General features: G+C 37.5%; 2 protein-coding genes across 4 annotated transcripts in view; one reads left to right on the top strand and one right to left on the bottom strand.

The window, feature by feature from the left end:
• Positions 1–13,117, bottom strand: part of LOC106089973 (lysophospholipid acyltransferase 5) — a 52,625-nt gene that overhangs the window by 28,946 nt on the left and 10,562 nt on the right. The gene's annotated exons all lie outside the window — the stretch shown is intronic.
• On the top strand, positions 8,566–12,717 carry LOC131995665 (uncharacterized protein K02A2.6-like). The gene is made up of 2 exons (XM_059364500.1): positions 8,566–10,517; positions 10,566–12,717. The coding sequence occupies exons 1-2, from the start codon at positions 8,566–8,568 to the stop codon at positions 12,715–12,717; spliced, it is 4,104 nt and encodes a 1,367-aa protein (XP_059220483.1).

Genomic DNA, 13,117 nt, shown 5'->3' with positions numbered 1-13,117 from the left:
ACTTTTTTGTACTGGATTTTAAAAGCTTTTCCTTTGTGGCATTGTCACATATACCCCGGAGAAATTGAGCCCGTAAGAAAACTTCAGCCGCAGAATTCCCACAAGTAGCACATGCATTGGTAAACTCACATTCTCCAAGGTCAGAGCGAAGAGCAGCAACAAATTCAGCAATTGACTGTTTTTCTGCTTGGTAACCCCATTTGTGTGTACACATTTTCGTAAGCAGCTTATAAATTGTTTAATCCATATTATTTTTTATGTTAATGGCAAAATTTTGGCCAAAGAAACCCAAAAAAATTAGATGTGGTAACCAAGTCAAACCACCGAAAGAACGATTTTCGGAAATTTTTCCGCAAAAAAGAACATAGTACCAGCCTTAACGTAGTAACGCACTTTTAGTTTTTACATGAAATTTGCCAACTTCGCCGCATTTCCAAACTTCTATTTGGCAACTTCGATGCTAAAGGGTGATTTTTTTGAGGTTAGGATTTTCATGCATTAGTATTTGACAGATCACGTGGGATTTCAGACATGGTGTCAAAGAGAAAGATGCTCAGTATGCTTTGACATTTCATCATGAATAGACTTACTAACGAGCAACGCTTGCAAATCATTGAATTTTATTACCAAAATCAGTGTTCGGTTCGAAATGTGTTCATTCACCATTATTTAATTTACTGCGCTTGTGAAATTTAAAACAAATTAAATCACAATTTTAGGCCAAAAAAAACCACGCCAACAATGGGTTGCCATATTGTAACCCTTGCAAATAGAGACCCCCCTTTAATTCATTCAAATTTCTGCTGACATAGGCAATGTGATATCTGCTCGAACAGTTCGGAGGAGACTTGCCAAACTGCCAGGACGAATAGCCAGAAAGGGTCCACTGCTTCGAAAAAAATTTAACGAGGCTATTCTTTGCTAGACAGCATGAAAAAAATGGCTAAACATCTCACGCGATGAAACCAAAATAAATTTATTTGGCAATGATTATGGCACGGTTTACAAAAAGGACAGTTAAGCACGGGGTGCCAACTGTTCCTCTTGGTATGGTACAGGTCCAATATATCGTATTACTGATACCATTACACGATTTGAATAGAAAAACATCTTAGAGATTTCCTTTCTATGTTACAACAGGACAACGATCCAAAACGCACATCCCAGTAAGTCAAAGATTGGTCCCAGGAAAAAAGGATAAAGCTGCTTGACTGGCCTGACCCGAATCCATTAAAAAAACTTTGTGGAGACTGAAAAAACGCATCGGTACACAATCATTCTAAAATAAGGATCAACTCCGGAATTTTGTACAAAAAAACTTGGTATGAAATCCCACTTGAAACCTGTTGTAAACTTACAAGCAGTATGCCAAAAAGGATACACAAAGTAATACAAATTAAAAGTGGGTACAACGGGAATTAATAATATAATCAAGTTAAATGACAATTTATCCTAAAAATATTGAATTTACTTATCATGTTTGACGGTTTACAGCATCTACTTTCTATTTTGTCCACCAATTTTCAACAGCCCTGTTCTTGTTTTCGAAAACGAAAACTTTTCTTTGCCGTACATATATCTTGCAAACCATGCCATATCTATATTGGAATGCATACTCTGATCAAATTTCTACTAAGAGTTGTTATTCTATTCAGCTTTCGGAAATTTGTAATTGTTCTGCGAGCGGAATTCCGTACCAAAAAAAGTTTTTTTATCTGCACTTATTGTTTTCTCCATTTTATATATTTTTTCTCAAATAAATAAAGAAAAACGAACAACCTCACTATAAACCTATAGTGAGGTGGTTCGCTATAAACAGAGTACTACTTTTCCGCCTATTTTCAGCCAACGTTTCGCCATAAAGCCATAAAACAAAAAGTCTTATAAAATATAGGCAACATATTTTTTTTTTTCGTTTTGCGGATTCGAAAATCGGAACAGGCCTGCAAGAATTTTTTTGTTATTATGACATTAATTCCCCTTTTTTCGATCGTCGAAGGCGTAGTCGAATTTCAACATTTCTGAAAAATGGTATTGTGGTTGTCGAAAGGGAAAGTTCTTTAACATTTTTGGTATCACGCAAGTCGAATTCGACTACTAAATTAGGCGAAAACGGTCGATATATAAGTAAATTGCACTCTAAAGTACATTACGCCATTTTGTGGAAAGAGTATGGAGCCTACTTTTTTATTATTTTGTTATTTACTAAAGTATATTCCTATTACCAAACTGTCGAAGGCAGTTAACCTACATAATACCACGAATTGTTAAATTTCCCTTCGACTACGATTGCTGTCGATTTTCGCCTTTGACAACTGGAATAAGGGTGAATAATTTTATTTTTCACGATAATTCATACAACATTTTTTATAATATTCTTTTATGTCGTAAAAATGTAATATAAACTGTGTTGTGTTACAATAAATACATTTATGAATTTAACTTAAGATATACAAACAAACTGCTATTATACTTATTATTTTGCACACATGTGTATATGCCGCCCAATTAGGATTGAAACTGCTTTATTATGCACATCTGTCAACAAATCTTCACGAAATTTAACACAGGCTATTTTATCTGTTGCGCTTTGTCGTTTCGGTGGCAAAAAATGCAATGCAGGGGCAAACTTCTCACATATCAATGAGTGAAGTCCGATTCAAGTTTAAGCTCAATGATAAGGGGCCTCCTTTTTATAGCCGAGTCCGAACGGCGTGCCTCTTTGGAGAGAAGTTTTTCATGGCATAGTACCTTACGAATGTCGCCAGCATTAGGAGGGATTAACCACCGATGAAAATTTTTTGATGGTCTCGCCAGGATTTGAATCAAGGCGTTCAGCGTCATAGGCGGACATGCAAATCTCTGCGCTACGGTTGCATTGTTCGGTTCTAGATTATTCTTTGCGAAGCAGAAATCGCGATACGGATAGCCAGTCAAATGTTTTTAGTAAAACCAACATTTTGCTGACTTTTAAATGACTTTTGGTATGCTATTCTTTAATTAGAAATGCGTTAAACAAAATGGTCTAGAGCCCAACAATATCTTCCAATGGAATCTCAATAAGATTTTAAGATCGAAAAAAGAAAGCACAAGCAGACAAACCAAACGAAAGGCACGTCGCATGAAACTATTTCTGTGCTTAGAGAAATAATCTTTTTTTATGCCATGAAGCGGAAATAACATCTCTTTTTAGAAACTAACTCGGAATTTCTTTGGTTTGACATAATAAAAAAAAATATTTTTCGAGTTAAGGTTTAGTTATTTTATAAAGGTAAGGGAAATTATATCATAAAATGCGTTTTCTGCAAAATCAACTCTTTTGTGTTATACCACTATTTAGATGAGTAGAGATGGGCGATAGGTCATACCCAAAAGGCATTTACCCATAAAGAATAGAGATAGGTCTATATGGCAGCACTATCCAAATATGGGTCGACCTGGACCACATTCGACAAAGGAGTATAAAGGTCTACAAAAACTCACTGTTTCAAATTTCATCGAAATCGAATGAAAAATGCTCCTTTTATAGACTCAAAACTCTATTTCGGGACCACATTCGACAAAGCAGTGTAGAGATCTACAAAAAAATTTCAACGAAATCGGGTGAAAAATGAATCCAATTAGATCTAATTGGATACAATTAGATCCAATTATATATAATTGGATCTGACCATATAAACTTTTTTTAATTCGGGTATACACAAAAATACACTAGAAGCATAAGTTGTTGGTTGATTTCAGTGCGAAGAGCAAATGAGTTTTGCAAAAGATTTTTGGGTTTTTTTGCTAATAGCATTGATGGTATAGGTTGAATTTGAACAAGAGAAGTATGTTTTTATTTGACTCCTATTGCGCTTGAGAAACAAGTGGTCTTTTAGAGCTCTGTTCAAATTCAAATGTGTGCTCTACAACCTACAATATTTTAGTTGGTATGATTGATTCATTTGGCGAAATCCACCGAAGAAGGTTCATGTCGAACCAGAAATCACGATACGGATAGCCAGACTAATGGTTTTAACAAAACCAAACTTTTGCTGACTTTTAAATGTTTTTTGCTATGCTATTATTTGAACTGAGTGCTTGAATAAATAAATAAATTGAAAGGCATTAAACAAAATGGCATAGAGCTGGACAATCTCCTGCAATGGAATATCAACAGGCTATTTTCTTAAAACCCTTAACATAGCCGATGAATTTTATAGGAAGAAGGTTGATCAACCAATATTTCCGAAATTTAGCAAATTGTTTTCTTTATGCGTGTTAAATTTGGTAGAAATCGGTTGAGATTTAGATATAGGTGCCATATATGTAGCACTCAAAATGCACTTATGGATATATACACGCAAGTTTATGGACCGATTGGCCTAAATTTAAGCAATGAAATGAGCCAAAGAACCGAAGCTTTCAAATAAAGATGCTGTCTTTGAATTTAATGACAGATGACTCTCCAATTATTATTTTTGTATTTACTTATGTATTTTAAATATAAAAGCAGGAAAAAATAAGCCATCCTCTCCTAATAAAAATAAACTTATTTTTATACAACCAAAAATTCTAGTAGTATATTTATATATTGCGTTGATTTTATCCTCATTTGGTGATTTGAGAAATTACATGTTGACCATCCTACGTTGCGGCATGTAAATACATACATGATTGGAAAACATGTTCCATGTTGGTTTTGATTCCACACTTAAAACATTTATTAACCATGTTTTTATACTCTACACCACTACTGTGGTACGGGGTATTAAATTTGATCGTCATCAAATTTGGCACGGGCAACTTTTTTGGCCTATAGACGAGGCTTAGTGAAATTGGAAAAATTTTTTTTCAATTTAAACAAATTACAATAAACTACTCCTTATGTTTTATATACAAAATATATTACAATATTGACTTAAAGACTAAGATCGCAACAATTATCTACTCATTATATTTGAATACAATCAAAAGTATTTAATATTATTCTTAAGATTCTTAATAAAAAAGAGACTAAGTAATTTGACAAAATAAAAAAAAAGGTTTTAAGAAAAAATATTATAGTTCCAAACTAGATATAGATGCCAACCTCTGCGCCTCCCATTAGACATCCAGGCATCTAGACCGAGCCCAAAATACTGGTGAAGTTTTTCGACCAAGACAAAATGGTCAACGCGTTCGAAAGCCTTTTCCAAATCCAACGATAGCAGAAGGCATATAATATGATAGGAAAATGTTTCTCTAATGGAGTCAGTTTATCCCAACAGTGGCATAGATGTCATCCTGATACCACATTAAGAGTCAGAAAGTAATCTGCAACGTTCCAGGTAATCAACGAGTTGTTTCTTTAAAACATACTCAACCACCTTGGACAAAAGAGGAAGAAGCGCGATGGGTCTATATTTGTCGGAACTCGACTTTTTCTTTATAGGATCCTAGCAGTTTTCCACTCTCTGCGGATGCTGGCTGTCATAATTTATTTAACACTCTAAAAAATTAAGAGAGTGCTCGGAAATAATCCAGGGGTATTTGATATTATGAACGAAAATAGGCCGTCACTGTGTTATACAAGTAAAGGAAAACCCATCGTTCGCGGGTAACGAAAAAAGAAAAGAATGCATGTCATTCATAACATCCACTTGGTTATCTATTGTATAAATCTCTCATTTAAGTCATCAACACTACTGACAGAAGGAATGTCAATATTAGGCATTCTACGTCTGATAATTTCATTATCTCTATTAATATTCCAAAGAGCCTTGCGATTCTCACATTTATCAAACATAGCAGAGTGGCATTTCCGTTTTATACGTCTTTTGGCAGTCTTAGCCCGATTTCTTGCCCTGTAATATACCGACCAATTCTGTTGGTTCTTGTCACAGTGGGAGCGTTAATCCAGTCATCACGATTATTCGTGTTTTTTCTCCTTCTAGGAAAACAATATGGATTGTTTCAATCCCGCTCATAAAAATGCGCAACTGTACATCAATATCTGCTGTTGAATACATGTTGGAAAAATCCACAGAGGAAATAGTATCACACAACAAATCCTCATCATAATTCAGGAAGACGTAGTAATCATAATAGTCCTGATGCCGCCGCACTAAAAAATTCATAGAAATATAAATGAAAGCATGTTTCGAAATTTCAGGAGAAATTAATTGACCTCCAATACGTTTACGTTCAGGACAGGATATAAGGATATAGTCAATAAGAGAAGATAAATAATGAAATGCATCATAGTGCGTCGGTAGAGAATTATGCACTAATGACATATTCGTACACATGCACGCCCGTTTAACTTTATAAGATTTATTACTGAGGACGCCCATGATTACAATATTTGAGTAGAGAACAAGTTGATCAGAAATCTCTGATTCAAAGGACTCATAATCTTCGCTTGGTAGATAGACTACAGAAATTATTATTCTCTCTCACTCAACCAATATTTCTACAGACATTCCACAACACCGTTGTTTGGACCTGAATATACAACCTTAGCAGAAAGTTTCTTGGAGATAAATAACGTAACACCACCACCTCTACGAAGAGGCCGATGATTTCTTAAGGTAGAGTAACCAGATATATTAACTGCGTTAGAGATATGAATTTTAAGCCATATTCGCTTGCATCAAAAATATCAAGAAAAATATCTTGAACAATGCTTCTGATTTCTGTCAGTTTAGCAGACGTTGGCTCAATGTTGAAACTTTGGGCATTAAAGTGTGAAATATTTAAATTATTACTGAAATTGGAAAGTTGGGAACGTAAAATAGAATTATCATGAACTATATCACCTACATATATTATTAAGATCCATTATTTACCAAATGTATGTATATTACGGAATCACAGACAAAATCTTAAAAAGTTGTTTCCAGAGAAATAATTGAAAGATTAAGCATATATAGTAAAATAGTATTCAAAAATACAAGATAAAATAATATTAAAAGGGCGGGTAAAATATCTTTACATCTGATACAAAACAAACATAAGCTGGAAAGTACAATACTACTCAATAGAGGCGCTGGGCCGCTGCCTACAGCATCAAGCAGATCACCACATTCATGTTAAGTTTTTAGTACCATTGGGCATGTTAACCAGAACTTTAGGCAAATCACCATTAATAAGCTTAAATGCCGATTTTTTTCTGTCTCCTTAACTTCCAGCAAAGGTACAATAAGTAAGATGCCCCTTGATGTAAATGATCATTTAAATAAACCCTGCCCGCAACATCATCACCGAGAATAGCCGAAAGTAGCAGTGGCCACTTCTACAATAATTTGTCATGAATGAGCAAGTCTCAGATATATGTAAATAGAGTTTAACTTGATCAATACTGATTTACCCTGTGTCATGTAGCAACAGTGCTGAATGATGAATGGATTGAGGTCGATATTAAATAATGAAGCGATTTTTATAATGGGTATCCTTAGATCCAGTATTCCATCTGGTAACCCATTGATAACAATATCTGCCCTGTTTAATCGCCTTTGCAGAACATCAATATGGGTTTGTATCTCGGATATTGCAGTGTTGTGCGATGTTTTCAACTGTCTAGTTAACGCCAGACAGTTGAAAATACCTTCTACCAGTTTTTTCATTGGAACGTTAAATTTAGTTTGATTTGATTTGTTTGACTTGATTCCATGACTTCCATGCGCCGCTCAATGTCATCAACTTTTTTGCGTTGATTCTGTTTGAAGGTTTCGAATTGACTTTCAATTGAAGATTTGAAGACTTTAAACTGATCATTGAATTCATCAGGGACGTTATTTAAAGTAGCTGTGTCTATATTTGAAGTCATAGGTGGAGATGCGAATTTTTCTTCATTGGTAGTAACTTCGACAATATTTATTCTTTTTCCTGCGCACAAGAAACACCAGCATTCAAACACAGTTGCAACCACTCCAATGCATCCACAATCAAAGACAAGCGCCTTATATAGATGGGAGCCACAGGTACGGCAAAATAGTAATTAATATTGTTGTGGATGGCAACCCTGCCACACAAAACGATTGTTAACATTCTTTGATCTGTTACTTTAATATAGACTTACAGGCAGAACGGTAGATACGCACATACATACTTCCATATTCATATTTCTGCATGTATGTCTGTTGTTCTTTTGCTGCTGCTTTGGCGTACACACACACACGTACAAACATACTGATCTTCTACTTACACAAATCTAATTAGATTTGTTTATGTACTTTGTCGATACATGTCATGGCGTTATTGTTTGTACATTGTGCGTTTGTTAGCAGAGCAGAAGATGAACATAACCATAGGTTATGGACACTCTTATTCTGCGTTCAAGTCAAGTACAAGTGCACCAGTTAAGCTCTCCTCAACTTTGTTATTTTGATTTTAATAAATATAGTTTTATAACGTTTTATAAAACATTCTGTGTCTTTACTCAAAAGCAAGGGACGCAACAGTGGCGACGAGGATTTAAAGTGATTCTTAAACGATTTTCAAGTGTTTTTTTGACGACGTCAGTCTTTTTCATACAAAAAAAAAAAAAAAAAAAAAACAATTTTTTTTTTCTCAAATTGTACAACAACGTACTAACAAAAAAAAATGGAAGAACAACTATTGCAATCTATTTTGGCGCAACAAGCCAGGTTGTTGGAGCAGTTGGTGGCAATCGCAAAGCCATCCGGAGGGGCAAGTACAAGCAGTGATGGTGTTATGGATATGCTGTCCAAGTGCATAAAAGAGTTTGTATATAATCCGGAGGCAAACCAAACGTTCGAGAATTGGTACGCACGCTATGATCATCTTTTCGGCGAAGATGCAAATAAACTCGCTGACGCCGAAAAAGTGAAATTGGTGTTGCGGAAGCTGGAACCGGAGGTTTTTGACAAATATGCCGACTATTTGCTACCAAAAGTGCCTCGAGACTTGAACTTTGAGACAACAGTGTCCACTCTCAAAACACTGTTTGGAAGAAGAGAGTCACTTTTCAGTTCACGGGTCGCATGTATGCAGTTTACAAAGACAACACAAATGGACTTCTTCACATATGGTGCCATGGTAAACCGAAATTGTGACAATTTCGAATTTGGCAAACTGACGGAGAATCAATTTAAGTGCTTGATGTTTCTGCGAGGACTTCAAGCACCAGAAGATGCTGATGTTAGAGCCCGCCTATTGCACTTTCTAGAAGGAAACACTGAAGACACGGTTACCATTGACAAAATGGTGTCAGAGGGAAATCGTATGCTCAGCTTGAGGAAAGATGCCGCCGTGGTAGAACAAAATGTCGTCCATGCAGTCAAACGCAATCACAAACAGCACAAAGTTAAGCAGCAGAGCAGCGCAGCACCCAGTGAAAAACCGCGACGTCCATGTTGGCAGTGTGGCGAAATGCACTTCGCTAAAAACTGCAGCTACAGCAAACACTTGTGTGAGCAGTGTGGCATCGTAGGTCACAAAGAAGGCTACTGTTCTTGTTTCGCTGCAACATCAAAACAGCGCAGCGAGAAGAAAAGCAAAAAGAAGCAGTATAGCAAAGCGCAAGTAAGTGTTACTGCAGTTAGAAATGTTGCTGCAAATAGAAAGCACGTCAGCGTCAAAATTAATGGCGTCAAGCAGCGCTTGCAGTTCGACACTGGTGCAGACATAACAATAATTTCGCGCCGAATGTGGATGCAAATAAACAAGCCAACGCTACTGAAACCAGCTCATATTGCCAGAGACGCATCAGACCATGTACTGAACCTTTTGGGCCAGTGTGAAGTGGAGTTTGAATTTAAAGGCAAGTCAATTAAAGCAACAATTTTTGTGACCCCAAACAACAAGTTGAACGTTATGGGTACTGACCTAATGGACAAACTTGGTATCTGGAGCTTGCCTATCGACACAATTTGCAACACAATTTCAACGTCGGAAATCGAAAATATCAAAAGCAAATATCCATCGATATTTTCCACACAACCTGGACACTGCTCAACTTTCAAGGTCAATTTGAAAATCAAACAAGACTCACAACCCGTCTTCAAACCAAAACGACCCGTCGCTTATGCCGCTTTACAACAAGTAGATGAGGAACTCCAACGCCTGGAGCAGGCAAATATCATCACACCTGTAAGTTACTCCAGATGGGCAGCACCTATTGTTGTTGTAAAGAGGTCAAACGGTAAAGTTCGCATATGTGGTGATTATTCCACTGGATTGAATGAGTGTATGGAACCTCACACCTACCCATTGCCGTTACCTGATGACATTTTTATCAACTTCAACAATTGCCAATTTTTCACACAAATTGATTTGACGGATGCTTACATGCAACTGGAAGTCGATGATGCCACCAAAGAGATTCTCACCATCAACACGCACCGAGGTCTCTACACATTCAACCGACTTGCACCAGGGATCAAATCCGCACCAGGGGCATTCCAACAGGCAATTGACACAATTTTATCTGGAGTTAAGTTTGCACATCCCTATCTTGATGACGTCATCATTGCAACGCCATCAAAAGAGGAAAATCAACACGCAGTCGATGAAGTTTTCCAGCGGTTCCAAAGGTATAATCTTACCATAAACATTAATAAGTGTTCATTTTTTTCCCGTAGTTGCACCTATCTTGGATATAAGGTCGATGGCACTGGAATTCGTCCTGACCCTTTGAAGATTTCCGCCATTTTGAAAATGCCAGCCCCAACAAATGTTTCAGAGCTTCGATCTTTCCTGGGTGCAGTAAACTACTACGGGAAATTCATACGGAAAATGCGCAACTTAAGAGCACCAATGGACGACTTGCTAAAAGTGGACCGTGAATGGAAGTGGAGTAAGGCCTGTGAAGACTCCTTCCAGGAATTCAAAAACATCCTGGGTTCCCAACTGATGCTGACTCATTATGACCCAAGACTCCCAATCAAAGTTGCAGCAGATGCATCGAATGTAGGCATTGGCGCCTATATTTGCCACGTTTTCCCCGATGGTGGCGAGAAGGCCGTGTATCATGTGTCACGTTCTTTGACACCAGCAGAGCGGAATTATTCGCAAATCGAGAAGGAGGGTTTAGCCTTGGTTTTTGCCGTAAGCAAATTTCACAAAATGCTGTATGGTCGTCGTTTCAAGCTTGGAACCGATCATAAACCGTTATTAGCGATTTTTGGAAGCAAAAAGGGTATAGCAACGCACACAGCCAGTCGACTACAACGTTGGGCTTTAACTTTAATGTCCTACGACTTTGAGTTGAGCTATACCCCAACACAGAAATTTGGTTGCGCAGATATTTTATCCAGGCTAATCAACAAAAACGAAAAACCCGAAGAAGACGTCGTGATTGCATGTGCTCAAATGGAAGCTGAGATCAAATATATTGTTCAGGACAATATCACAGCATTGCCCATCACACACAATATGATCCGCTCAGCTACATCAAATGATAATACGCTTCAAAACATCGTCAAGTATCTACAAAATTCCTGGCCAGACACGAAGACCCCCGAAGAGCTTGTTTTTTTCCAACGCCGTGAAGGTTTGTCAGCATGTGATGGTTGTGTTCTATACCAAGATAGAATGGTCATCCCCAAGACTCTGCGGCAGCGTATACTAAAACAACTACACAAAGGACACCAAGGTATTGTTCGCACGAAATCATTGGCACGAAGCTACGTGTACTGGCCGAATATTGACAAGGATATAGAAGACATAATCAAAAGATGCGATGTATGTGCCTCAACAGCTAAATCACCACCACGAACAACACTGCATTCGTGGCCCATTGCTACAAGACCCATGCAACGCATTCATATTGATTTCGCTGGTCCAGTGAATCAGTCAACATATCTTTTGATCATTGATGCCTTCTCCAAGTACCCTGAAGTCTACCCAATGAAGTCGATGACGTCGTCATCAACAATAGAGTGTCTCAGGGACTATTGTTCCAAATTTGGGTTCCCAGAATCATTGGTGAGTGATAATGGTACTCAATTTACTTCACAAGAGTTTGTTTTGTTTTGTAGTGAAAACGGCATTGAGCATATTCGCACCGCCCCATTCCACCCGCAATCAAATGGTCAAGTTGAGCGTTTTGTTGACACTTTTAAACGTGCTTTAAAGAAACACCAAAACAGTCTCAAAGGCATACGAGAATTTCTCCTCTACTACAGAGCAACCGACAACAATAACACACCTGGAGGTAAATCTCCTTCAGAACTTTTCCTGGGGAGGAAAGTGAGAATAAATTTAGATTTGCTGTTTAAGCCCAAAGAAGACGTACTCCTGCGCAATGATAAGATGGAAGCGCAATACAATCGGAAGTTCAATACAAAATCCAGACACTTTGCAATTGGTGCTGAAGTCTATGCAAAGGTGTACAAACACAACAAATTCTTCTGGGCACCTGCAATAGTCAAGAAGCAAATTGGTAAAGTGAACTATGAAGTGGAAATAAAGGTGTTCCCTTATTTCAAGATGATGAAATCGCATGCAAATCAGCTTCGTACGCGACACAACGACACATCAACAAGCAATACCCCTTGGTTTGACATGTTTGAGATATGTCCACCGCCTCGCAATACACGTCCATCATCTGAAATAGCATCAACATCTACATCTACTCTTGACCCACCGGCATCAACTTTGCAACGGCCAAGTGAATCTTCCAGTGACCCTTCAACACCTACACAACCTTCACCTACACACCCTTCAACATCAGTCCGTCGTTCCAGCCGTGTCAGACGTGCACCTCAACGTTTCAGGGACTACACATCCTAAAAGGGGAGATGTTGTGGATGGCAACCCTGCCACACAAAACGATTGTTAACATTCTTTGATCTGTTACTTTAATATAGACTTACAGGCAGAACGGTAGATACGCACATACATACTTACATATTCATATTTCTGCATGTATGTCTGTTGTTCTTTTGCTGCTGCTTTGGCGTACACACACACACGTACAAACATACTGATCTTCTACTTACACAAATCTAATTAGATTTGTTTATGTACTTTGTCGATACATGTCATGGCGTTATTGTTTGTACATTGTGCGTTTGTTAGCAGAGCAGAAGATGAACATAACCATAGGTTATGGACACTCTTATTCTGCGTTCAAGTCAAGTACAAGTGCACCAGTTAAGCTCTCCTCAACTTTGTTATTTTGATTTTAATA

This window comes from Stomoxys calcitrans, chromosome 1 (assembly GCF_963082655.1).
Source record: "Stomoxys calcitrans chromosome 1, idStoCalc2.1, whole genome shotgun sequence".
NCBI classification, from domain to species: Eukaryota; Metazoa; Arthropoda; class Insecta; order Diptera; family Muscidae; genus Stomoxys; species Stomoxys calcitrans.
Note: the sequence above shows the minus strand (reverse complement) of the source record. Positions and strands in the feature narration are given on the sequence as shown.